A 25,977-nucleotide genomic window follows, 5' to 3' on the forward strand; every position below is an offset into this window, starting at 1 on the left:
AATTAGGATTATATGTGTGTAGGAATATCTTCTGCCTCCTATGCCTTTGGCCTAATTCCCACACTAAGGTGTCTGAACAGCTCAACCCCAGCCTCGGTTGCCTATCCCATATTAGAATGACTGCAACAAAGCACCCAAACTTTAAAAATTGAGACATGCTCCTCCCTATCTTAGGACAGGTTCGGCAGAAGGTCGGTTTGGGTTGACTGCAGGATCGACCAGTTATTTTCACCAAGTTTGCAAGAATTTCTGACTCTCGAGGTGCAACCCTATGTCAATTTAGGTGGAAAAGGCCCATGGCTCCCAGCATCCCTGACCATCTATGCTGTCAAGGGTATGCTGAGAGTTATAGGCTTGCTTTTTGTCAAACTTGCATAGGATTGAGTTCTCAGTTGTTTAACAATAGCAAAGGTTAAAAGGGTCCCTGGCCCCAATCACATGGTTAGAACCCCACTCATCTCTAACTCAGAGCCAGGCTACATGATGAACTAACAGTGTAGCTGAAGATTAGCTTTGTATTTACTCCAGTGTAAGCATGCATGGCTCTCATTTAGCTTGGGGCATCGGGCCTCTGAAGGGAACATTAAAATTCCCCCACACACTGCTTTTCTTTCTAAACAGTCCCCCCTTCCTGCTGCCACCCCGCATTAAGAACCTTTCCATGGGGGAAATTTTGGGAAAAACAGTGGGGGTAAAGCTTAATCCTCACCTCCTGGTGCGGTAATCTCAGTCCAAGCTGGGGCTATAAACTCTTGAACTAGAGAAAATAAAAAGCTATACTTCATCTCCATGCTATGTGTTTAGCATAATGTGTAATTTGGCTCTCAGACATGAATCCTCCTGGTTTTTGGCTCATGGGGTGCAGCAGGCAATCAGGAAGCAGCTGCACCCCTTGAGCCACTGTTGTAGCCTGTGGCTGTACTTGCAGGCCCTCATGGTCCTGCTAAAAAAAAGAACAAAGTGGATCCTGCAAGACTAAAATCTGACCAGCTCTGCTTAGGAAGGCTTCCTAGACCCCTTTGCTTTCCGTGCTTTCAGTTCATTTCTCATGTAAGATAATTGTTCACAAGCACAAAACACCAACACACTTCTTTTTTATTTGTTTGTTTTATAGCAGGAGTGGACAAATTCCCTTGTAAGTAAGATCCACCCATTGCAGGAAGCGCAAACTCACTTGCTCCATTTTTACCAACCCAAGCCCCTCTTAGTTTCTTATCCTTAGTTCCATCTGCCTTTCTCTTTTAGATGCATAGCAGTAAAAAGGCAAATGATTTGCCGGACCCTACAGTATGTGTATTCAGACAAAGAGGTCAACAAGAAAGCTTGCTCTGATAAAACAGAGAAAATCTGTGGAGGAGAAGCACCCAAACAAACCTCACAGTGCCCAGATTGTCTCTATCAGAGGGTTGTACCGAAGCCATGAAACCCTCAAAATTAAAAGAAGAAAAATCCAAAGTAATTCACAGGGGCTATCATACTGGCTTTTTCATAGTTGTGCAGCACTTTGGTAATATTATTTAACATTTAAAAGAGTGATACACCTTTCTGAAACATACTTAAGAGAATTCCTACCTACTCTGCACCTGCTCGTTCAAGAGCTTTTTCCATTGTTTTCTGTGCACCACAGAAATATGTTGATGCCCTTCTCACGGATGCCTGCAGTGCTCTGGATGCACTTCTCAACAGATAGCATCACCAACGCGTTCAGCGACTCCTCCATCATGGTGCTGAGAAAAATCTGATTCCACTGTAGGCATGGGTGTGGTGCCTCTGATGAGTAGTCCCTGAAAAGGTTCCCTGGCTGATATTTCTGAAGCTTCTTCTGTCATATGCTTTCTTCTCACTTTGCAAGAGCTGCTCGATATTCTGGTCTGCCCAATTATGTTCTAGCCACTTTTCAGTGGCCTGTGAGTGAGAATAAGCTTTGAGGTGTACCTGGCTTGGCTATTCCGAGGTCGTTTGGATGGAGCAGGAGAGGACGGTTTACAAAGTGTGTGCTCTCTTGGTGGATCCAGGATCTCCCTTATGCAAGCATGACCCTCCTCAAGGAAGGAGTCAGCACGCCGAAGGACTGTCCACCCAGTTTTGGAGGGTTCTCTTCCTCTTCTCCATGCCACAGCTCATCCCATTCAGCAGGCTTTCTTTACCTCTCTTGTAGCATTTTCAAGGCACGGAAGGAGCTGCAGTAGGAAGGAAGGGTAGGGAAATCCACTTCCATCAGCATAGTTGATCCAGTGTACCTCTGAAACACCTAGATCCAACTCCATAAGCCTCCAGTCTATACATTACTGGGATGTGAAACAGCTTAAGGCAATGTATCTCTTTCCCAAGATAAATAATCTAGCATGACCCTTGCCTGCAGAACCCTTGGCCTGAGCCTCATAGCCCTGTTATCTACTGCTTCTTATAGGTAGGAGTTGGATACTTATTTGACTATTGGTCTGTTTATATTGAATTTTCTGTCCAGAAACTTGTATTTCCACACACACATGCACATGCTTCATATGTACACTCTAAAACTGATATATTTAATTCTTATAGAGCCACATTTTGTTGTTTTTTATTTTCTTTTGTTGACATATTACAATAAAAATAATTTTAAAGTAATATCGGTAGTTGGAGGTGGGATGCTTGAATAAGAACGAAAGAGCAAAAATTGTATGCTGTACAGATTGAGGGTTTGGGGTTCACTGCGTCTGAAAAAAGGTGGAGTGGAGGGAAGGACGGGACACTCAAGTACTATCACTGAATCATGGGAAATCAACCAAGCTCAGACTTGCAGCCAAAACTGTTTTGGCCCTGTGCCCTATTGGGATGCATGTGTTGGATGCCCTGGACCCATTTGGACGAGCCTCCTGGGTTATCATCCCAAGAGGACCTACCAATAAAGATTCGTTGCCTCTGGCTCCCCGGGGGGTCAGTGTTTGGCAGAGGAGAGGCCGGGGCCTGAGCCCATACTGCAGAGGCTAGTTCACACCAGTCAAAGATTAGCTTTATATTTTAAAGCTCTTGTCTCAGTATGGCTTTGTGGAATCAAAGTGTTCTTTTGTTTTATTTCACATGCTGCTGAATACTTTCTGCTTACGGAGACACAGCTGAAGGAATTGCTGTCATGCATTTTGAAAGCGGACACATAGGTCAGCCTCCTCTTCTGCCCCCGCACATGCACTTGGAATAGCTGCAGTTTGGTATTCAAGGTCTTTTGGTGATCTCCCAGAAAGGCCGTCTTAATTTAATCTCTAATGGGATTAACAGCTTCATTAAATTGTAAATCTGCCACATTACTGCTGTTGTGGGAAACTGAACTTTCCAAATCGCAGGAACACTCTCTTGCAGCTCTGGGTATTGTGTGTAAAAATAGCTTTTGGCAGGTCTTTGCTTTTCTTCTCTGCTACCTTCCCAGATTTGCCAGAACTAGCCCAAGGCATTTTGCTGCCTGAGGTACAGGGCAAGATTGCTTCTCTTCCTCAGGCCACATACAGAAGCTGAAAGAATCAGCAGTGGAATCTTTCTTTAACATCGCCAACAGGATATTATCCTTCTCCACAGGCTATTTTGGGGGCAGGGGTGGTCCAAGGGCATGCACCACAGAAGTGAATAGCTAGAGAGTTCATGAGGACAACGGAGAGGCTGCCCCTGCATCCCCTCAGCATCTGCTTCCTGGGGCAGACACTTCACTCTGCCTCATGTTAGGCCTGGCGTTACAGCTTGAAAATATGAGCAGTGCTGGACTAGTTGAATCGCTCAACTGCAAGAACACTGCTATACTGATAGCCCTGAAAGCAACAACAGCCAAAGTCAAACCCCAGGATGTTTGCCCGGCCTGGTGTCCTCCAGATGCATTGGGATACAACTGCCAACATGCCCAATAATTATGCTGGAGGACAGCAGGTTGGGAAAACTGTGCTCAAGCCATAAATACAGTGGCTGTTTTCTTTTCTGGTCAACATGTGTATGTCAGCAGCAGCTCCGTACATCCTGGCAAGATTAACTATTAGATTTCCTTAGGGCCTGGGTTTGCGTTTACAGTGGACACAATTTGGTTCAGTCTTGCGTGCCCAGTCAAAGAAACATTGCAGAACTAATTTCCCCCCAAAGTGATGACTAGCAAGGTGGCTAGGCCTCAGGGTGCTAATAAAGTCAAACAAGGGAAATGGAACAGCAGAGAAGCTCCTACAGACTCTGTGATCCTCAATCAAATTTACAGTACTAAATCTGAAGCTTTGCATAATCTTGTCATTCATTCATTTAAGCAACAACAAAACTTTGAGGTGTCACAGAGAAAGGGGGTTGCTCAGGAGAGCAATTTGGGTATGGCCTAGTAAAGCTCAAGTGCCACCAATTGCATAGGGAGAGGTAGCTCTAACTGGAATATTTCGAGAAATAGTGAACACCTTTCATTAAAGGTAGTTCTAATCTGACTGCAGCGACACACGAATCCCTGCTGAGGTGATGTTACAGAATTCACTGTGAAAACTGGCCAAGGCATACAGTGATGTCCTAACAGACTGGGCTGTGATCCAGGAAGTCACTACTAGTTCTGCTGCTGCCTCTGCCATGAACTCAGTGGAAGCCAGCGGCCCTTAGCTACAGCCTCACATCTCCAATACTAAGATAACAACACTGGCCTCAGGTTAATGGAAAGGACCTGCCCTGGAATTTTGCACAGCCTGAGGGATGAATCCCATTTTGGAGAAGCACTTGGAAGTCACATTCCGGTGGTGGGGAGTGTCAAAGGCAAGGGGAGTGAAGCCAACATCGCACCATGTACCAGCTGAAAATAACTGAATCTAAGGTGAGGCATTTCATCTCCTTAGGACAGTGGATCTCCACACCAAAGCTAGGAGATTACCCAAAGATTGGTAATCACTTACTGAACCAAAAGCAGGCGACCTTGGAAAGAAATCAGAATTGATTAGCTGTGCAGTGGCATCTTTGAATGTTGGCAGTTCTTCCCACCCCCACTGCCCGTAAGCTTAGTTTCTAGCAGCCCCCAGACCAGTCCAAACACAGGAAAAATGATACGAAACAAACTCTGTATGTTTGAGTATGAGAGAGAAATGAGTGAGTTCAAAAGCATCTTATCTTGTAAATCATAGGAGTGTTTGCATATTGCTGAAGCAAAGGTGCTTCATTAGCCGGAAAGGAAAGGCAGTGAATGAGTAATGAAAACTGTGTAATGCAGGATGAGAGTAGACTTTCCACACATTGGCTGAAGAAAGGTTTACACTCTTAAGCAGTAAAAACAAACCATTAAGCCAGACCTACACTGTCAGGAAGTATAAAATTGTTCTTGAAACTCTACAGTAACTGCACACAAACTTTTTTTTTCGTAATAGAAATCAGGAAAGACAGTTTGTCAACGACATCAGGTAAACCAATGGAGGATAAATAATGTTAAATGCTGCAAATGGCAGTTAACAAATGATTAACTATTTAAAGTTTTAAAGCAAGCCCCAGATCAGTGACAAAACCTTTTCTGGTGCATCTTGAGCATCAGTAATCCAGATCAGCTTCCTTCTCAAGAAAGGTTACAAACAAGCGGCTTTCACAGCCAGGCCTCAGCAATAATGACTTCAATAATATAAAGATGTCTGGTGAAATTGGGTGGTAGAATTAGATGGCAAAAAGTTGATATATGCTGTAGCAATTGTGTGAATTCTGCACAACATCCATGGGCAGGCTCAGTCATCTCTTGGACTGAGTGAACAGTGGTATGAAGGGAAAATGTGGCACAAAAACGGCTGAAAGCAGGTTCAGAGATTGGTTTCTGTGAGCTTTTGAAATGGGGCACAGCTACAACTGTCCAGGTATTTCATGGAACTTGTCTCCAGGAAGCTTCTTCCAAACCATGGATATGACATCACAGTGACTAGTTCATCTTGGTGCAAACAAAACTGTAGTGGTCTGACAGGCAAAAACATACAATCAAGTGATTGAAGTTGGAAATTGCACAACATTTAAAAAAAAATAAAGATTGAATTGCAGGAGTGGGGACTTTAGCTTTGCCAGGCATCTTATTAAATGCAATTGAACAGATACATAGCACTTTTGTAAATCTAATCCAATTAATGTTCATGGTGAACCTTGATTCTATGCCAAGGAGGTTCATGGGGGTATCACTACTAAAGCAAATAAGGTTAAGCACGTTGCTAAGATGCATCTCTCGTCCAGCAGTTTTTAATTCTAGCTGCCAGATGTTAACCAGATTTGTAACACTTTGGAAAGATTGCATTGCTTCCATAAAAACTATTGTGCAGGCATAACAGAACAATTTCTTTTTTTCTTTTAATGGAAAGTATAACCTTGCCTAACTTGTTAGTCTTGTTGTAGTATCAAAAATGTTGCACTACCAAAGCAAAAGCATTAATAGGTTGTTAAAACACACACAACACCCCCATATTAATCCATTCGTTTGTAGCCAAATTGAAGTGGTGTCAGGACCCACTGAAATACCATCCATGGGGTGGATAGAGCTGGTAACAGTGTCATTTAGCAACTGCTTCAGTGGATCATCATGCTTATTCCTCCCTTAGGAACAGTTCAAAGTGGGGCTGAAATTCATGTTTCTCATTAGCAGCAGCCCATCATTTGGACTGGAGGGACAGAGCGAGGTACTGGAAAAATCTGGGGTTCCGGCCCACAGAACATCAATAAAGCACAAATCTGCAGATTCTTTCAAGTGAGTCTCCATGTGTGTCTTTACTTGTGAAAAGGGATCCATGGACAGGGGAAAGGAGTCCATTTGATTCCAGGAAGGAAAAAAAATCCTCAAGCGGGAAGATTCAAGTGAGGGGAAGGAGCAGAAGGTGAAGCACTCATGAGCCAAAAGCCATCTAATTCAGCTGGATCAGATGCAACAGAGATCAATAAAGACCCCTGTACCTTTATGTCAGCAAGTGCCCATGGACAGCTGGGTGGTGGGAGAGGAGGCCTCCCAGGGATTCAGGGCTCCAGGCCTAGTGGGTTGCCCCCTCATACCACCACAACCACCACAACTAGCACCCTGAGGAAGAGCACTCCGTGCAACTGTTTCTTCCACTGGATCTATTCCCATTCGATGTGCACAATATGGAAAACATGGCAGTAGATTATTGCAGCACACATCTCTGCTTGGAACCAGATGCTTTCCCTCTTTTCATCCCATGAAGACTAACATGCAAAGCACTATCCAGGGTTCCCATCTCATGATCCTCCCTCCACACATTACAGATGTGATATTTGCTGACTCCTTGACATGCACTAAAGCTGGTTGTACACAAATGGATGTGTAAGTTTTCCATGCCAGCGTTCTGAACTGAATCAGTCATTTACTCCTTCAGTTCTTAAGCCAGCTTAGCGTTAATAAATTCTAGAACATTTCAATGAACCACATTATGGGCTTAAAATCTATTCTTCATCATGCTTTGTGTGTGACAGAGTATTGAGGTACTGGCATGGTATGTAGATCATTGCTACTAGAAGCAAGGCCCAGATATCCATTTTAACATCCTGTCACAACCATTTCTCAAATATACTTTGCAGTGGTATTTTTAAGTTTGGCATCTGGGATTACAAAGGTGTTGTTTGGTGACCCAATCACCACTTCAGTAGTCAGTCCAAGCTGACACAAATATACAAAGACTCACTGAAATACTTTCCTGAGGATCCAGGTTGTTTGCTGGTAAGGAATAGACTTTCCAGAAACAAACTTTCCTTGAGCTTAAGGAAAACCTAATATTAGACCCCCTCAAGGTTATGTCAAATACATTGTTACAGGAAAAGATAATCTCTTTGCATATTAAGATAACAGTGGAAACCACATACACTCCCAGAACTCCTTGAAGGACAGAAGGGATAGAAGCCAAGTAAGTTGGAAGCACTAACCACTTTCAGCTGGAGGACTGAATTCTATTTCAGAGCAGCTTTCAGGCCCTGCATTTTAGTTTTGGATAGGGCCAGAGGCAAAGAGGGCAGGACTAAAGTCCCCCCACCCCCGCAAAAACAAACCAACCAACCCAGGAAGGCATAAGGCTCTCACTGCCAGTTTGTAAGCCTTGGGAAAAGCTGGAAAAGAACCCAATGAGTGGTGTTTGGGAGAAGTGGGTTGGAGCTTCTAGGGATTGCCAGAAGCCCAGATTTGGTTCTGTAATCCTGCAGTAAATAAATAGAGAACAAAGACATTCAATCTCACCTTCCTCCACCCACCCCCCACCAAGATATTCTAATTTATATTAGCAGCTACAACTAAAGCTTCTTGATTTTGGTTAAAGGTAAAACTGAAACACCTCTAGGGATATTGCTTTAATTGAAAGCAAGTATATGGTTCCACAGACACCAAATAATCATTTTTCAAATCCCTTAAATTATTCCACTGTGCATAATTTTGGGACTGGTTATAACTTTATCAAACATATTTATCGGCATACATTTGTACATGTAATTCTGGAAAGATTGGTCCTAGGTAAGTAGGGATCTTGTCTACACTTACTTGGAAGTAAGGCTTGTTGAGCTCAGTTCGACTTTCACCTGAGTAGATATACCTAGGATTGTGCAATCACTTTATTTCTCCTTTTGATTTTGGTGGTGCTCTAAGTAGCCCATGTTCTGGTTTAACATTTACCAGGATCTTCAAGTCTATTAGTAGGTGGGCTTGTATACTGTTCCCCAATATCCTGTACAATATATACTGTTAGTCCATTTGACACTGTATATATGTGCATTTGAATGGGGGGGAGGTCATATAGAAAGCTCCATGTGACCATGTCACCATGTGGAAACATTGTGGTAATTTGAGCAAACTCACGCTCAGCAAAAAAACAATCAAAACAACAACAAAACCCAGCAACTAAAGTCACTCTCATGTCCATAATACAGCGAGAACTAACATCTATCAGTGTGTCATACTGTAATATCTGAGATAAAACGCAGGCCAGGAGGGCGGGGGGGATTTGAAATCATAAGATCTGACTTTATCTTTCACAGGAATTGAGGCTTGTCATCTTGTCAGGCTGTACAAGTTTCATAATTTATGTGAACCATTATTTGTCTCCACCTGGATTCCAGGTATGAAGTATACTTTGTGCCACATTCACACACACACACACACACAGGAGAGGGAGAGTTCCATGCAGGAGTTACCATGGCTCGAAGAAACCTCCAGCTACTGAGGTAGTGTGCCAGTGGGTACCAATTGCTAGGGGCAAAGTTATGACAAGGCCTACCCCCACTGTGCTTGTGGATTTTCTGGAAGCGCTCAGGTGGAAGCAAGCAGGGACTAGCACAAGCAGGCCTGTCCCTTTCGCATGCATGTGATGTTCCAGTGAAAGTAAAAGATGGATCTGCATCTTTGCTGCTTCCAGCAAACCTATTCCTCACCTAAATCTGGGTATCGTTGGACTGGCGCTCCCAACCTTCTGAACCCCCACAGTCAAGAGGGTTGATAGGAACTAAAATCCAGCAACAGCCCCAAGCAGAGAGTGTAAAAAATCTGTCCCTGACGTGTCACCATATCATACAGTTCTGTCATTAAACAAGCATTACTCAGTAACAGAGCGAATCTGTCTCCCCAGCTGTTAGGAATAGGTGAATAGAAATAAACTTTTAAAAACGGGTCTTTTATTTAATATTTGGCCAGGACAATGGATTCCAATGGATGAACTACTGAAAAGGGGGACGAACAGCATAGACATTTTGCTTTTCTGTAGGTGTGACGGGACAGTGGGTGGGGAGGAGAAAGGAAAGAGACGTTTGCAATCAGCCCAGTTGGTGGTCACATCACCCCTCCATGAGGAACAGCAGCTCTATTTCGACCTGCTTGGCAATGTCTGGTTCTTATCCAAATGCTCCACAGTGAGAGGATGCCAGTTTCTCATGGACTGGGCAGCCCACCCTGCAGCATTCCTGAGAATTGTACAATATAATCTTGAGTCAGCAGGGTGGATTAGCCACTTTTCATTGGACTTGCACTTGTGACCTTAACAGTAGAACTGCAGAAAGCAAAATGCATTATGCACCTTTGCCATAGTAACCCTTCCATGTACACATTTCGACTCATTTAAATACACACAACTGAAAACAGCTACCATTTGTTTTAAATTATGTACAAACCCTATATTTTTTCTGCTTTTTTGATTATACATATAAATACAAATTAGCTATTTTTCTAAAAAGTGGTTATAATAGTAAATAAATACAAAATAAGAATCTGACCTTTATACTTCATGTGCTGAGGGGAAGGGGGGTTAAACCCATATAAAATGTACAACTAAAATATGTTTAAAAATCTTTTAAAGGAATAATTCTCTGATTAAAATATTTTTCCTTGCTTTTTTCTGTAGTCATAAATAGATTTTCAAAATAGATGTGTTTAATTCTCCATTTCATAACATAAATAAGGTCTTCATTGGAAATATTAAAGTGTCAAGTTTTGTTTCTCGTTTTCTATTTATTTTGTATGTGTCCGTTTTATTTTGCTGCTGTATCAGCGGCATCCGCAGCCCTCCACAACCATATCTTGATAGTTCTTTAATACAACCTTTTCATTTTCATCAAGGTACAGCATGGAGATAGCACTCAGTTCTGTCGGCACGCAGCAAGCTTTGGGGATTTTGGAATTCACGGAATTGACAAGAGTCTGAACAATGGCGTGGTTTGTCGAGTTCAGGTGATCTGCCAATGGAAAGGGGCAGTCTCCATGGCAATAGAAGGCACCATAACCCGGTGGGGCCACTATCCAGTCATTCCACCCTACATCGTTGAAGTCCACATATAAAGGGTGCCTTTTGCAATTGAATTTATGGCGCTTACGCAGTTTCTGCTTAGCCTGACGTTTCTCTCTCTTATGGAGAGGGTGTCCCTTTCCGTCATGCCCAAAGGTGACTAGCAGCGGCCTGATCTGAGACCAGCTGGCATCATCCCGATGCAACGACCTGCTGATCCGGATGTGCCTCTTGGAGGCACTGCTCTCACTGTCCAAGTGCACAACCTCTGCCACAAAACCATGGTTGGGTTGTCCATGTGCAATCCACCTCACTACAGCAGGTGTCACATCAAACGTTTCCCATTTGCTAGTGTTATGATGCACCAAGCGGGTGTCCAAGAGTCTCGTGACAGGGTCCTTGGAGGCCTCTCCCTCTGGCTTTATAATTTCATAAATATTAATACGGTGGTAATAGCTGCCATTACTTTCAAAGGCATCTTGGGTGTGCTCCCGAAAAACCTGAAGCTCGGCTGAAGTAACTAACTCCCCATCAGGGATTGACGTTAGGTTAAAGAAGAATCGCCGGGATGTTTTCCCACTTCTTTCTGGAAGATCTTCCAGTGCTTCTGATTGAAGAGAGAAAAGCAAAATGTACCATCAGTGATTTAGATACTTTGAAGCAGGGGAAGCGTAAGCCAACATATGTTTACTTTAAGGATTTGAACATTTTAAAGGCACATCTACATTTAAGCAAGCACATGAAATATGATGTTGCAATGCTTCATTTCTGGTCCTGCATTTAGACTGAACAGAGTACATGGTGAATTCCAGGAGGTCGTAATAATGGGGAAGAAATGTGAAGCATCGCTTTGGAATTCAAATGCACTAAAGACATTTTTTAACACTGTGGTTAGTGGGGGGCCCTCTGAGAGTAATTAAAAAGTGACTAAGGATCAAGAAAGGGGATTGCAGTTCTTACATTTCTTTTTAAAAAAACACCAGCACCACCCTATTACAGCTTTCGGCTCTGTCTCCCACAATCTTTTCCAAAAGCTTTATGCCACAAGTGTCATGCTATTCTGTTGAAAATCTTGTATCTTATTTACAAACCACTGCACGAAGCACACCCAGTCATTTTGAGGCAAAAGGGCCTTAAATAAAAAGTACTTGGATGAGTCTAGTAATTCTCTTGAAAGGAATCCATGGGGAGACTTGGCACCACAGTGACTACAGTCTTACAGGCATATTGAACTGTGATGGCCCAATGTGGAGAGGTGGTGCTTTGGATATCCTCCACTACAGCTGCATCTGTTTGGAAAGCCCATCTCCAACCTTTTACGGCACTCAGACTATGAGGCACATAGCGATACAGGCTCCAATGAGAGCTGAGGCTTGTCTTTCTTGTCTCTAGAAACTTTTCTGCTTCTAATTTATAGAGTACATCTGAATAATCAAAGCGCATTACCTGCTTCGTCTCAATCATCCTTGTTTTTAACTCCATATTATAGGTGGGGACAAATAAACAGCAGTTTCCCTAAGGCTAGCTGCTAAATTAATGGTTGAACTGATATTTGAATGAGAGCTATTTGGCTTATTGGTGTTCAAGTGATGAGCTGGGACCCAAAATTGGTTCACAGCAAAATAAGGTAGCTTGGAGCACAAACATCATTTTCTTTGGGTTGTGTAAACAACATTTTCTTTTGGTTCTTGGTAAAAGCCTGAGAACGAGGGTACACAGAGTGAGTAAAATAGAAATGGTGGGTGAGTAGGTGTGAAAAGAAAGAAGGAAGGGGCTTCTAAAGAGTAGGAGAGAGAGATGCATACTGGCAAAAGAAAGAAAGTGCACCCTGTGCAAAACTGGGATCAAAGGATAGCTTCTTTTTCTGAAAACACATGCCCTAGTCTTTTGGAGATGCACATTTTACTTGTATGAAATATGAACTTCTGCAAGTTAAACATGCTATATAATACTGATGGTATGTACAGCTGCTGCCAACACTGTTATATCTTCAGGCTCAGGAAGAATATGCAAATACATGAGATCTGGCAAAAAGCAGGTGGAAGAGTGGGGCTTCCCATACCAACACTCCCATCTTTTTCCAGGGGCCCAGTATGGGATATCCTTATCCTCACAATACCTGTATGTTTGGCTGGGAGCACGTGATGTGCCCAGGACACTTAATGAATTTAAGCTGGTGTCCTCTTGAGGTTTTGGACTACACCTCCCATCAGCCCCATTCAGTTTGTGGATTAAATTTCTGTACCACTCAATGGCCAAAACTTTCTGGGCAGTTTACAAAGACTGCCAAGCACGGCTAATTATTAGGGTTGTGGAAATAGTAGCCCATAACTTCTGGATGACACTGGGTTGCTTATCCCTGCACTATACAATTCCAGTATCATCACACAACTAGGTTGGATCCAGATTTAGTCATGCTTACAAGTGGATCCACTGAAAATAATATAACTTGAATGAGTCATACCTAAATTCATGATAAGTCCATCCATTCATTCATTCAAAGTCTATTCGAAGCATGACTATGTCTGGATCCAACCCATTACTTTTAATAGTGCTAGCATAAGTGTAACAACTGTGGCTAAGTCTAGGCATGCAATGTATTATTTTTAACTGCTGCTACACTGCTCTGTTAGTGCATTTGATTGGAAGAGTCACTGATTTTAATGGCCATTAGTTTAGGAGAGCTTAGGAAAAGCAGCAAAACTTCAAAAACTTCTCCTATTTCTTGAGTACCTGTGCAATCCTCAACTTCAGAGCATTTTCATGAGTCACCAAATGTCATTCTAATTCATTGCTTTTCAGATATCTCAGCCTTACCTAAGCTAGTACCCTCCAGTTCTGTTAGAATGGAACTCCCATCACCCTCAGATAATGAAATGATGGGAGCTGCAAGCCAACACAGCAGGTTGGGAAAGGCGGAGGTAAATAATAGTTAGGTAACCTTATACAGGACAAGTGGCAGCTGACAAACCCTTGCAAGCTTGCTGCAGTGGAGTCATTCCACCTTGGCTTTGCCTCCTGCCTCTACACCCCTTTGCACCGTCCCCACCTGTGTGCCTGTGCACATTGAGGTGCTCTCCTCCAGGGCCAGCCCTGCCTTGCAGCAGGGTGAAGCAACCTGCTGGAGGCTACTCCCTGGGGCGGGAGCGCAAGTGCTGGGATCCAGGCAGGACTCTTGATGTGGTATCTGGAGAGCAGGGCAAGACCTTTTCAAGTGTCAGCCCCAGGCTGCGGGTGGGGTCTCCAGGCTCTGTTGTAAGCAACTGCGTAAGCAACCCTCGAGATGCCAGCCAGCCCAGGGAACCACTTCTGAAGCAGGCAGATCCCCAAGTTTCCCCGGCCTTTTCAGGCCTTGCTCAGGTGCCTTGTATCTGAAGTCAGGAAATGCATGCTTAGCCCCACTCTCTCCTCACACAGGACACCCTCCTGGAGGCTTCCCCACAACCAAAATCCTTGATTTTCCTGCATTCTCCAGCATGCGGAGAGCTCCCTCTGAGGAAAGGGCAGTGTGATGGAAACTCACCAGGAGCTGCCTCCCACCCTCTCCTCACGTGGCTATTCTCTACAGATACAGGATACCTGAGCAGGACTTCTGTCTACCCTCTTTCCCTCCAGCCCTTTCCCCTAAACCTCAACCCCCCGCCCCCCATCTCCTGACTTTGTGGAAGTCTCGGCGGGGGGGGGGGGGAATATGGCTTTCATCCCTTGTTATCCCGCCTCCCTCTCAGGGCCTCTACTTTCTGCACCTCCCTGACACTCACACCCATTTGACAATCACACTCCACGTGGCCTGCTGCTCCCTTCACACCCATCGCCGACCTCCTTTCTAGTCCCTTGCCTCTCCATGCTCACCTCCCCACCTGCATGCCGCCTTCCCATCCCCACCCTGCCCCTCAAGGCCCCACAACGCCAAAGGAGCAGCTCATCCAGCGGCAAGGGAGGGGTCACCAGAACAACAAGCCATAGCCAGGCAGAGTTTACCTCACATTCTTCTTTTAAAAAATAATAACAATTCCTGGCCTACCTACCTTTAATTTAACAGTTCTCTAAGGGCCTTTAAATTACGCAAAACAAAAACACCCTGCAAAAGCCCCAAACCTGGGTTTGGTATTGTGATCCAGTAATCATGGGAATTTGGATCTAAATAATTTATGGTATTTTACATTGCCACAAAAAATCATTGTTTTTAAAGCTTTTTAAAAAAAAAAGTTAAACAAGTTTTCCTGATGATGATGTGATGAAACAGAGAGGGAGGGAAAGGAAAAGGGCTGTCCCCTATTACCCTGTGGATGTCTTGTAGCATATCAATATTCAGTCCAGATGCGTATTCCAATTTTATCCATGTTTACTCAGAACTAAGTCATAATGAGTTCGATAAGATTAACTCCCAAATGTGTATAGGATTGTACCACAAAGCTGCAAGTCTATTCATGCATTCCTAGGTCTTAGTAGACATGGACAAGTTAGGTACACATAATCCCACTGAAATCAGCAGAAGAAGTGATTCCGGATTAAGGCTGTCCTCTTAAGCTAGTTTCTTGAAGTAAACCCTGCTCAACTCAGCAGGACTCAGTTTTGAATAAACATGTAAAGAAGGATGCCACAACTTATGCCCTGCAGATTTCAATGGGACTAAAGTATGACTGAATCAGGGTCAACCTTTCTGGGTCTTATATTTGTATTGCATTTTTATCAGCTGTATTTATGAAATGGGTAAACTGCCCAGAAAGCTGTAGCTGTGGGGCGGTATAGAAATGAAGTATGAATGAATGAACTAATGAAACTAACGAAGGAACGAACCAACCAACCAACCAACCAGGGGTCATCATGCCACAGTTCTGATTCTGGTTCTGAGGGTGGCTTCAGCTACAAGTTCACATAGGTATACAATGGTGACTCTGTCATGGCAATTTTGCCTCATCCTACAATCATGGTGGGTCAGCAGAAATAGCTGGCTGGAGTAGTTTGACCTGGGTTTCCAGTCTGCACATGACCATGAAGCTCATTGGCTGACTTCAGGCCAGTCACTGTCTCTCAGACTAACCTACCCCACAGGGTTGTTGTGAGGATTAGATGGAGAGAAGGGTCCTGTGCACTGCTTTGTGCTCCTCAGAGGAAAGGCAGCATACAGATGGAACAATTATTTGACTTGGGAAGGAAGGGGTTAGCTGATGCACTATGAAATAGCAGACCATGCATACATTGGCAGACCATGCCAATTTCAAGTGGCAATGATGGATGGCACTCAAACATGATGCAACTCCTGCCCTCAGTTGCCACCCAAATTTGCATCAACTCAGCTCCTGCCACACACTACAGATTCATTAAATGGTCGCCCACATTTGAAGCTCTCAGTCAACATGGAGCAATGGACACAGGCTACCTATCCTCACATGTGCATGGCTATACACCAAGGTCTTCCACCGAGACCCGTTTCTGGGTACCACCATCATCCAAGGTGCAGCAGCAAGTTGCAAATCAGGAATGGGCCTCTCAGTCGTGGCCCAAAAACTTTATAAGTTTTTCAGGGTGGCTCACCTAGTGCCTCCCTTTTATTTCCTCTTTGAGTTTTGCCAGACCTTTTGATCTAGCCTGCAATTTTATGTCTGCCCCGATTTTGTTCACTGTTTCTACTGAAATTTTGCAATTATTATTTTTCTCAGAAGCTTTGCAGGATGTGGTAGAACTTTCTGTGATACATAAAGCAATGCTGGACTTAAATTCCAGAGACCTGGGTTCAAATCCAGCTCTGAGTGACAAAGATCACTGGACAGCGTAGAGCAAAGCACAGGTCCTCAGCCTAGAAAATCACCACTTCTTGGTTGACTGTAAGGCTAAAGTGAGATAGCCCTACATGCTCTGTCTTGAACTTCTTAGGATAAGGTTAGGTTACACACACAATGGGACAATTATTAGATGTGCTGGGCTATCAAAAGAACTTTAATCAACATGAATGCCTATGACTAACTCCTCCCATGACATTGTAAGTAGACTTCTACACAGGTGGGCTAAAATAGAAGTGTGAGGGGGACCAACACAGCCCCCACCAGGCTGGAAGGGTCCATGTGAACTACAGAACTTCAATTCTGCATTTGGCAAAGAGAAAAACTGAAGCATTTAATTCGAATGACAATTAAGAGCTATGTGAATAAAGAAGTGCGTCAAAGTAGAATACAAATAGGCTGCTATATTGAAATACATGATTGTTTGGGTTGCAATGGTCAGGCTGACAGCAAATCCTATACATATCTATGCAAAATAAGCCCCACTGAATCCAATAAGCTGCTCCCAGGGAAGTAAATGCAGGATTCTGAAATATCTATCATGCTTCCCACTCCTCTTGGTCATGCATGTGTGTAGCTCTGAACTGGAATGTATTTTTGCACAAGCCAAACTACGTTTCGTTCACTTTATATTTATACACAAAGCAGCATCAACTACAGTACAAGATTATCCCATACCATTAATCTCTTGCTGCATAAGACTTCTTATTAGTTAACATAATCATTCTCAGGCCACTCCCCTTATACTCAAACTTAATTAAACCTAAAATACATATTTATGTCTTTTCCTTTGCCTTGCTAAGCTTGTGCTGGATAACATGTCACAATGTGTTTTCCCCTCCAGTTTTCCAATACATCCTTGGCACTGATGGAAAATGAGGGCAGTTATGATTTTACAGTCTTGCTGTGGAAAAGAGTGCATGTGTACCCTTTTTATGCTTATCTGGATCACATTTGTGAAGCAAGCAGGGGATGTAAACCAAAGAAGGAACTTGTACTTTCTGTGGGACCTTGTTATTCTTCATTTACTGGCAGAAATGCCTAACTCTTCCAAAACCACTCCACCAATCATGAAAACTGCATATAAGGTGACAAACGTCACACAGATGAATCCTGGAGACAGTTTGATGTACATTAAACAGAGAATGCTGATACCAAAAAGAAGTAATTGCTTGAAAATGCAATATAAAAGATCAAGCTCTTTGCACAGTAGTACTCTAGACAAGTTTGTTCAAGTTTCAGGAGCTTTGATATGAGCACTTTGCATAAAATTTCAGGCAAGATGCCTTTAATTTAGGAAAATGGCCTAGTTTCTGAAATACAAGGATTAATAGTAAAACTATCTGAAGAGAGTATTCCATTAACTCACAATTGTTCTGTCTCTGCTAAGTACATATTTGCCTGTAGCTTAATCTGGGTGACCTGAAGCCCCAGGAGCCCATGAAATCCAGTGGACAGCTGCTCCCAGAACTTATCAGCCTTGTTTTCTGAAAGGCTTACCTTAGGTCTACACTAAATCTAGATTTAAGTGGAAGACAAAGTCACGGTGGAGACAATACAATTGATTGTCAAATTGATCTCTCACGGGGATTAGATAAGGATTAGAAAACTTTCCAAGCGACCAATGGACAACTGTAAATTAGACCAAAAAATTCCTGTTATTTTGTTTCCCCAAATTAAAGTTGTTGCTGGGAATCCATAATCTGGATGAATTATTTGAGTGGCTCACTCCAACATGTAAACTCACTTTCCCTTGCTCTAGAACAACCAAGGTTTTTAAAAGACAGGAATATACACAAGGTATAGAACAAATGCTCAGCTGAATTAGAAATATTTCAGCAAATATGTCACTCTCTAAATGTTTAATGAAACATAACCTTAGCCACAAGTAAGATTACTAGCTATTTAGAGAAAAATGTGACATTCCTAGTACTCCTCCCTATTTTTGCTCCAGGTTGTTTCATACATTCTGCACACACATCACCCTTGAGCAAAAACTGAGCTCATCAAATCCTCTAGGAAAATGGACCACCCACAATCCTGAGCAATCATATGCACATTAAACAGGGTCCCGGCTCTTAACAGGGACAGAAAGAAGATCTTATCACCACTGCAATGGCAGTGCCAGATTTCAGAAATACATCCATTCTAAAAGCGGGGGTGGGGGGGAGAGAAGAAACTTTTTGGAATGTTATTTTAAAATAACTGGTGGTGCCTTTTAAATTTCTCAATGTTCAAAGCCACATGCTAAAATACTGCTTGTCATCACAAAAAGCTAGCAAAGCAGAGCTGCCTCGTTTGTCCAAATATTACCTTTGCGAAATGGCATGTTGGAAGATGTTATTTGAAATCAGGTTTTGCGGCCCTTCAGCAACAAGATTTTCAATTAATTTAAAGATTTAAGGGCCATCTTCCTCACAACTTGACATGATACTCTCTTTCTTCACACAAGCCTACTTCAAACATCACACTGTGGGGCTGCATATTTGAAATGCAATATTTCACATAAAAGTCTACATACTAGAAAGAAAGTCAGGTTAGTTACTTCCAAGTACATCTGGGTAAGATTATAAGATGAAGTTTAAGAACCTTGGTTCACTGTTAAGATACTGAGGCAGGCTCACACTGATCTAAGAGCAGTCTAGAGGTGTTTCTGTAGTAACTGAAATGGGACGGTTTTACCTCATCTGTCTTCACCTTCAAGCAATCCCATATTGCTTAGATGGAAGGTAAAAGAAAGGTCTGACTTTTAAATGACATCCTTTCAAAGTGACTAATGAAATATAAGTGGACTGTTTGAATCTGAAGTCCTGGAGTTTTGATTTTGTCAGCCAAAATAGGCGTGATCATCACTGCAGCAGTACATCTGGAATAGATCAGTCAACCAGTTGGCTTTGTGGGGGGGGGGGGGGGAAAGTGGAGAAACATGTGAATTTGTAACTATTTAACAGCAAGGGATGCATGTAAAAATTAAGTGAATTGCAAGTTCACAAATATTCAACTGCCAAACGTGTTGGCAAACCCTGAATCAAAATGTGCAAGTTGCAAATTTCTTTTTGTTTTTTTGTTTGATTTGATTTGATTGGGTAATGAAAGCTGGTGCTCCTTACCTTCGTGGTGAAAGCTCCTGACAATATTGGCCCTGCTGGTCGCCTTTTCCAAATTATAGTCCATGGCGATTGGCTTCTGACTTGTGTGCAGATGGTAGAGCTCCAACATGTAGGGGGGGATAATGGCGTTCCTGCTTGGAGTGGGCCGCCGTTGAAGCCCAAACATATTGAGCAGGCGTAGCTCAAATTCACGCAGGATACCTTCTGAGAGCTGCAGTGGAGCAACCTGGCCCAAATCGCCACTGAACCTCCGCCGGTCGCCTACCTCTGGAATGAGGCTGGCTGAACCACCGGGCAATATGTGATAAAGCAGCAGCGCTAGTAGAGAGCAGGTCCTGGCAACCATGGTCATCAACCTGTACATGCAAGGGCAGAGTCACAAGAGTGAGTCAGCACAAAACAGTAGGGGGGAAAACACTATAGGTTGCGAACAAGACTCAGGAAGCACAAGGTCCCTTAGTGGCTTCTTTTCAAGTCCTTGTATTGGACATGTAGGGCCTTCCCCTCAAACTTGTGAAGGGGAACCCTGATTGCCATGGGAACAAAGATATTGGGACATGAAGTATTGCAGGACACTGTTCTCTCTATAGGTTCGCAACTCCTGGGGCAAGAGACAAACTACCAGCTCATAGGGAAGCTGCCCAAGTAGATATGCTTAGCAGAAACTGGCATTTGGACTATGGGAAGCAAGTTGCTTAAAGCATAGATATGGCCCATGCAAAGACAAGACTTCATTGATAGATCCTCATAGCAATATGTGGAAGAAACATCGAAATGTTCATTGTATGGAAGCTGCTACTCCTTCTGGAAAGAAGAGTCATGGATGATGATACAGGTGGCACACAAGCTGTTCTTTCCTCCACCATCACGTGGTGAAGCGTGTGAGCACTGCCACAGCCATAACCCTGTGAAATGGAAATTTCACATGGAGGCACATGCACGGGAGAATGTTGGATGCTGCCAGCAGCCTAGACTTCCATGGCTCACTTAAAATGCCATTCTAAACCCCTTGATCCTGTGCAGTATCTGCTTCCTTCGAGCAAGATCCTACCGTGTTGGTCTGCCATGGGAGAGAGGGGGGCAGGTGGAAGTGTAGGATGAACCCATGATCACAGGAATTGTGGAAGTGATATTCATGCCCACCTGTGATACGTGAACTTGGAAGTGATATTCATGCCCAAGTTCCTGTGAACTTCTGGGCCATTTAAATTCAACTGTTCTCTCCATGAAGTACATGGAAATAGAATTGTGATTACACAGAGACGGCACAAGCACATGCACATGTTGGGAACAAAGCAGTCAAGAGGTAAGGGAAGCAGCACTGCAAAGTGTGTGTGCTTGTGGGAGGGAAGCATGGTGGGACCACATCCTTGTGGGGAAGCATCACAGGAATGTGTCCTTGGGAACTGCTTGCTGACCTGCCATTAAGAAAGGAAGACTGCATTGCTTTGGTACAATGAGAAGAGAAACATGGTTTTCGTGTGACAAAGGGAGCGTCGCAAAGAAGAAGGAAGCTGAGCAACAAGCCTGGTTATGGAGTGGCTCTTGAGGAAAGCATCACTTGGGGGAGTGGGCAACTTTTTGACTATAGTGAACATTTAGCATGAGGAACTTCTGGCCCCCTTGATCAGCAAAGCCATGAATTTAGCTCTATAGGTTCCCATGGGTGCAAAGCAGGCAATCATTTTACTGAAAGCAATGAATCTGTCCACCAAGTGGCTGTCAACTGAGATGTGGCAGACTCTAGACTGAAGTGACAAAGCCAACACAGGCTTAGGTGTACATAAGCCCATTAAAATCAACTGCAGCTAACTGAGTGCTGGACCGTGACCTAGCATGGCTTCTGTTCTTGAGATATCCAAGAGGGCATATTCCTTATCATTACATGGAAACTTCTGTTCCTTATGAACATAGAGGTAACAAACAGTGCACTAACAGGAACTTCATTTTATCTCTTCCCCTTCCTCTCTGCTTCTTTTCTCCTTTCCCCCTCCTCAAAACTTTTCAATAGTTGTTTTGAAGCCGGTGTAAGCAGGGCATCCAAGTGCAGGAGCACAATTGCTGCTTGATCAGTTCTCATTCACTTGAGCTGTGCTCTGCTCAGGTGTCTGGGGCAGATAAAGGCTTATGGGGAAGGAACACTTCTGTTGATTCAGTTAGCCAGAAATGCACCCATCTGTGTGATCCAGCATTTTGTGAATCACTTGCTTCGTTCACACACAGGTCAATTCAGAATACATTTTCTGAAGGGATGGGAGCTTGCTCAGTGGAGGCTTTGCATGGTGAAAGGCCCAGACACAGTCCCCAAAAACCTTAAGGCAGGGCAGAAGACCTCCCACTTGAAATCCTGCAAAGCCACTGCCAGCCACTCGACAGCACTAGGCTAGATCGACTAGGGGGCAGACTCCATATATATAAATAAAGCAGCCTCCCATGTTCCTACACTGAAGGAACTGCTCATGGTTTCTCCAGTTAAGTTTCAGCTAAAGCTCCCATAGGAATTCATATTTATTTGGCCAAGTTAACGGAGCCTGTCTAACTGTTTGCATCCTAACTGGTGATATGGGGGAGGAGTTATATACAGGTGATGGGGTTTTGGGGGCAAGGTGGGACAGCATCTGTGCCGCATGCTGTAATGCATTGAAAAGAGCCTCACATTTCAAAAGCACAAGCCTAAACACAGAGAGAACACATCCTCTGAAGGGGAAGATCTGTAGGAGAAAACAGGCACTGAAACTTGGAAGAGTAGTATTCTGTCCTCCACGTGGTTATAATCAAAGGGGGAATGCTTGAGTGTGTGTGTTGGGAGGGAATCCTACAGTGCACAGAATGAAGTGGCAAGTCTGAATAAGCCATCTGTAAGCAGTGCCTGGGCTAGCTCCACGGCGCACCCAGCTCAGATACTTGCTGGAAGGGTGTCCCAGCCAGGACCTACTGGAGGCAGGCACCGCCAACCTTGCACCCTCCAGATGTTTGCAACCGCAGCCCCCTGACCATTGGCCACACTGGCAGGGGCTTATGGGACCTGCAGTCCAAACCACTGGGAGGGCACCAGGTTGCTTCCTTCATCACAGAGTATGTTGGAAAGTGCAGAGTCTACCAGAGATTCCTGGGGTTACACCCTCCAGAATTGCCTAGGATACTGCAAGCTGACACCAGGAAAGAAGCTTCTCCTGGATCCTCAAAGTGCCCAGTTACCTGCAACACCAAATTGTCTTGGGGGCGGCACAGGATCTTGTCAGGAGGCAGAAGGGAAAGTAGGGAAACACAAGGATCAGCTAGGAGAAACTATGATACACGGCTGTGGAGGGAAGGGGGATTGAGGCAGCTATGAGGAGGAGCTGCGACCCTCCCGAAATAAAAGGGCTTTTTTGAGATCATGAATAAGGCTCTTTGGCAGAAGCAGCACATATTCTGGGAGGGAGGGGCCGCGATGGTCTAGGGCTGCGGGGTGTGTTTGCGGGGAATCCCCGCAGGAAGTTTCCTGGCAGGTGCTGCCCTCTGCCCCGCTCGGCCTCGCACGATCCCCTGTCCCACCCTCCTCTTCCTCCTCAGCCCCCGCTACCTTTTAGGATCCCGCCGATCGTCTAAGAAGCAGTAGCAGCGGCGGCGGCGGCAGCACACTCGGCCACGTCCATCGAGCCAAGCTCCACATGGAACGGCTCGGCTGGCCGATTCAGCAGCGCGGTGCGTTCCGTGCCTATTTTTGCTGTCGGCGGCGGCGCCCCTGCCCTAGCTCCGGCCGCGGGATCGGCTCGGGCGTCTGGCCCGCAGCAGGAAAAGAGGGCAGGCGTTGGCGCGAGGTGGAGAGGAGATGTCAACGAGCAGCCAGCCGCGCTCAAGTCCTCCCTCCCGGGAGGTTCCACGCAGCCAAAGAAAAGCCCTGCTCCGCCGCGGGACGTCCAGGAGCTGCGGCCGCTCTAGTTCCGCTGGAGCCCAAGCGCGCTTCGCGGCGAAGAAAACATCCCGGCGGGCTCTCTGTGTGTGTGTGTTTGTGTGTGTGTCTCTCGCTCGCTCGCTCGCTCTCTCGGTCTAACCTGGGCGCACGACAAGGAGGACAACGACGAGGAAGACGCAGCGGCGACGGGGGTTCGCAGCTCTCGCCCGCTGGCCCTTGCCCACTCCCGCATCACTCCACACTCGCAGGGCGCTGCCCTGATGCCGAATGCGCGGAAAGGGTGCGCGCCGCCGGCGTCCTTCTCCAGGGCCCGGGCCGCCTCGGAAACATGCTCAGGGGTGAGGAGGAGGTGGAGAGAGAACGCGGGGCAGCCACAGGAAAAAGAAGGGGAAAGGGGGTCCCGTCGCCACCGGGGCGGGGAAAGCGACGCTCGGAGGGCGGCAAAACCGGCGATGCTCCCTGCCCGCTGGGTCGTGCGACGGGTAGAAAGGCGATCCCGGTCGCTCCTCTGTCTAAAGCAATGCCCTTGGCAGCGTCGGATTCCGGGTTCGATCCCACCCAGCGGTGGCGGCGGCGGCAGCGGCAGCAGCGCCTAGGTCATTTCTCCTTCTCTGGGTCAGCAGCAAGCGAGCAGCGCCGGGCTGCGCGCGGGGACAGCCGGGTGGCGACCCTCCTTCTCCGCCTCCTCTCGGCGCCGCGGCGGTGGCCAAAGCGCTCGGACCGGCGACCCAGCCCCGCGCGCGCTGCCTGCCTTGCCCGCCTGCGTGCGTGCGTGCTCGCCGCGACTCCGCTCCGGGCTGGGCGCCCGCCTGCGCTCCGAGCTGCGACCGCGACTGGAGGTGGCCGCCCGGCTGCGTTGCCTCCCCCTTGCTTCGCGTTGCTCCGCTGCTGGTGATGTCACGGGCGCGAGGGCTTGAGGCGCGCTCGCCAATCAGGGGCGGCCTGTGTGGGAACCGGGAGCCAGGACGGCTGGCGGGCGCGCGAGTGCTGCGGCAGCCGCGGCGAGGAGGCAGCCGCGGAGAGAGCGGCTTTTAAAGGGAACGCCGCCCCTTTCGCTCTCCCCCAGCGCGCGCGCGTCCTAGGAGCATGTACCGCGGCCGCTCTTCCCCCCCCCACCCCCAACTCAAAACTTTCCGGATTAGCTCGCAGAAAAAGAGGAGGAGCCGCTGCCGCTGCTAAGGTTTGCTGGGGCGGCCGTACTCAAGCCGCGATACTTTTATTTCTCTGGGGAGAAACGCGGCGATTCTTATTTATTTGCAGTGGTTACTCGGCGGCGGCGGCAGTAGCAGCAACTAAAACTCCGCCGGATATTTCAAGGGTGGGAAAAGAAACTGCGCCCCTCCCCAAAAGGGAGCTAATTGTAAGGAAGGTCGGGGCGGGGGGGAGAAACAATAACCGCGCGCTCCCCCGCGTCGCCAAATGATGATTCTCTCCGCCACCTTCTTCCTTCCACTCGTCCGGAGCAGGGCCGCTTCTCTACGTGCCCTAGCTGAGATTTTGAAATCATGCGCGGGGAGCGGGGAGGGAGGTATCGGACGCGTCCAGCCTGCGAGCTGTGCGCAAGCTTCGGAAGCGAGCGCGGCGCTGCAGGCTGCGCGGATTCCTTACGCAGGGGCTGCCCTAGAAGTGCTCGGCTGCAATCCTGAAGTTCCAGCAAAGCAGTCCGTCCCATTGACTTCGAGGAGCCTTGCTCCTGAGTAAACGCATTGAAGGTTGCAGCCACTTCTCAGTGGTTGACATCGGGCAGCCTGGCGATCCTGGGCAGAGTTCAGCGCGCCGAAACTCTCCGAGGCCTTGGGCGCGCCGCAGTGGTCCAAGACAGCTGCGCTATCGTGCGGCGCGATCCTGTGCCCGTTCTTTGAGCGAGAAGCCCCACAGGTTTCCGGCAGGGCTTATTCCTGGGTGACTGGGCGGAGGATTGTCGCTTCAGCCGCCCGGCTATGGGGCGTCCCAGGCACCTCTTCCGTTTAGCGCGGTGGTGGAAAAGGGGAGCAGGCCTGTTCAGACGAGATGAGCACTGAACAACGATCCTGTGCACCGGCTTTGGTCCATAGGGGAAGAAACCTGCAGCCCTTATTAGGTTGTGCCTCGAACAGATCCGACTAGTTTCGTGCCCTGGGTGGAATTTAAATGGTTACTGACTTCGAGGGTGTGAAGGTCAAAGAAAGAGAATCTGCACAATTCGATTCAGCACTGCAAAATAAAATAAAAATAGGAGTATAATTCGTTCACCCTGAGAATCGTATTATGTGGGTTATTTAACCAACAGGGGCAGGCACACGAAGCTGCTTCATCAGAAGACCCTGATGGCTTTGTCTGTACTTGAACACTCGTTCTAAATTGCTAGGGCCACTTCAGGATGGTTTCAGACAATAAGATGCTTGCTTCACTTGAGTCCCATTGAGCTCAACGGGTCTACCCTAAGTAGAACAAACGGTGACCACAACCCTCACTTTTCTCTCCATGCGTGTTGACTTTCTGGCTCA

General features: G+C 46.0%; 1 protein-coding gene across 2 annotated transcripts; it reads right to left on the bottom strand.

The window, feature by feature from the left end:
- Positions 1–9,580: 9,580 nt before the first annotated feature.
- BMP2 (bone morphogenetic protein 2) lies at positions 9,581–24,099 on the bottom strand. 2 transcript variants are annotated; one of them, XM_044444351.1, is made up of 3 exons: positions 23,159–24,099; positions 19,594–19,949; positions 9,581–11,307 (listed from the first exon to the last, which is right to left on the bottom strand). In XM_044444351.1, the coding sequence occupies exons 2-3, from the start codon at positions 19,943–19,945 to the stop codon at positions 10,463–10,465; spliced, it is 1,197 nt and encodes a 398-aa protein (XP_044300286.1). In that variant the 5' UTR covers positions 19,946–19,949; positions 23,159–24,099; the 3' UTR covers positions 9,581–10,462. The 2 variants fall into 2 exon arrangements, with proteins under 2 accessions (XP_044300286.1, XP_044300285.1); XM_044444350.1 differs by lacking the exon at positions 23,159–24,099 and having other exon boundaries at positions 19,594–20,264.
- Positions 24,100–25,977: the final 1,878 nt, after the last annotated feature.

The sequence above is a fragment of the Varanus komodoensis genome, unplaced genomic scaffold, assembly GCF_004798865.1.
Source record: "Varanus komodoensis strain SLA01 unplaced genomic scaffold, ASM479886v1 scaffold44_3, whole genome shotgun sequence".
In the NCBI taxonomy this organism is placed as follows: Eukaryota; Metazoa; Chordata; class Lepidosauria; order Squamata; family Varanidae; genus Varanus; species Varanus komodoensis.

Coding starts and splice junctions, on each gene's coding strand:
- BMP2 (XM_044444350.1), bottom strand. CDS start 19,957: ATGTACAGGTTGATGACCATGGTTGCCAGGACCTGCTCTCTACTAGCG. Junction 11,308..19,593: donor CAGGAGCTTTCACCACGAAG/GTAAGGAGCACC, acceptor CTCTTCAATCAG/AAGCACTGGAAGATCTTCCA.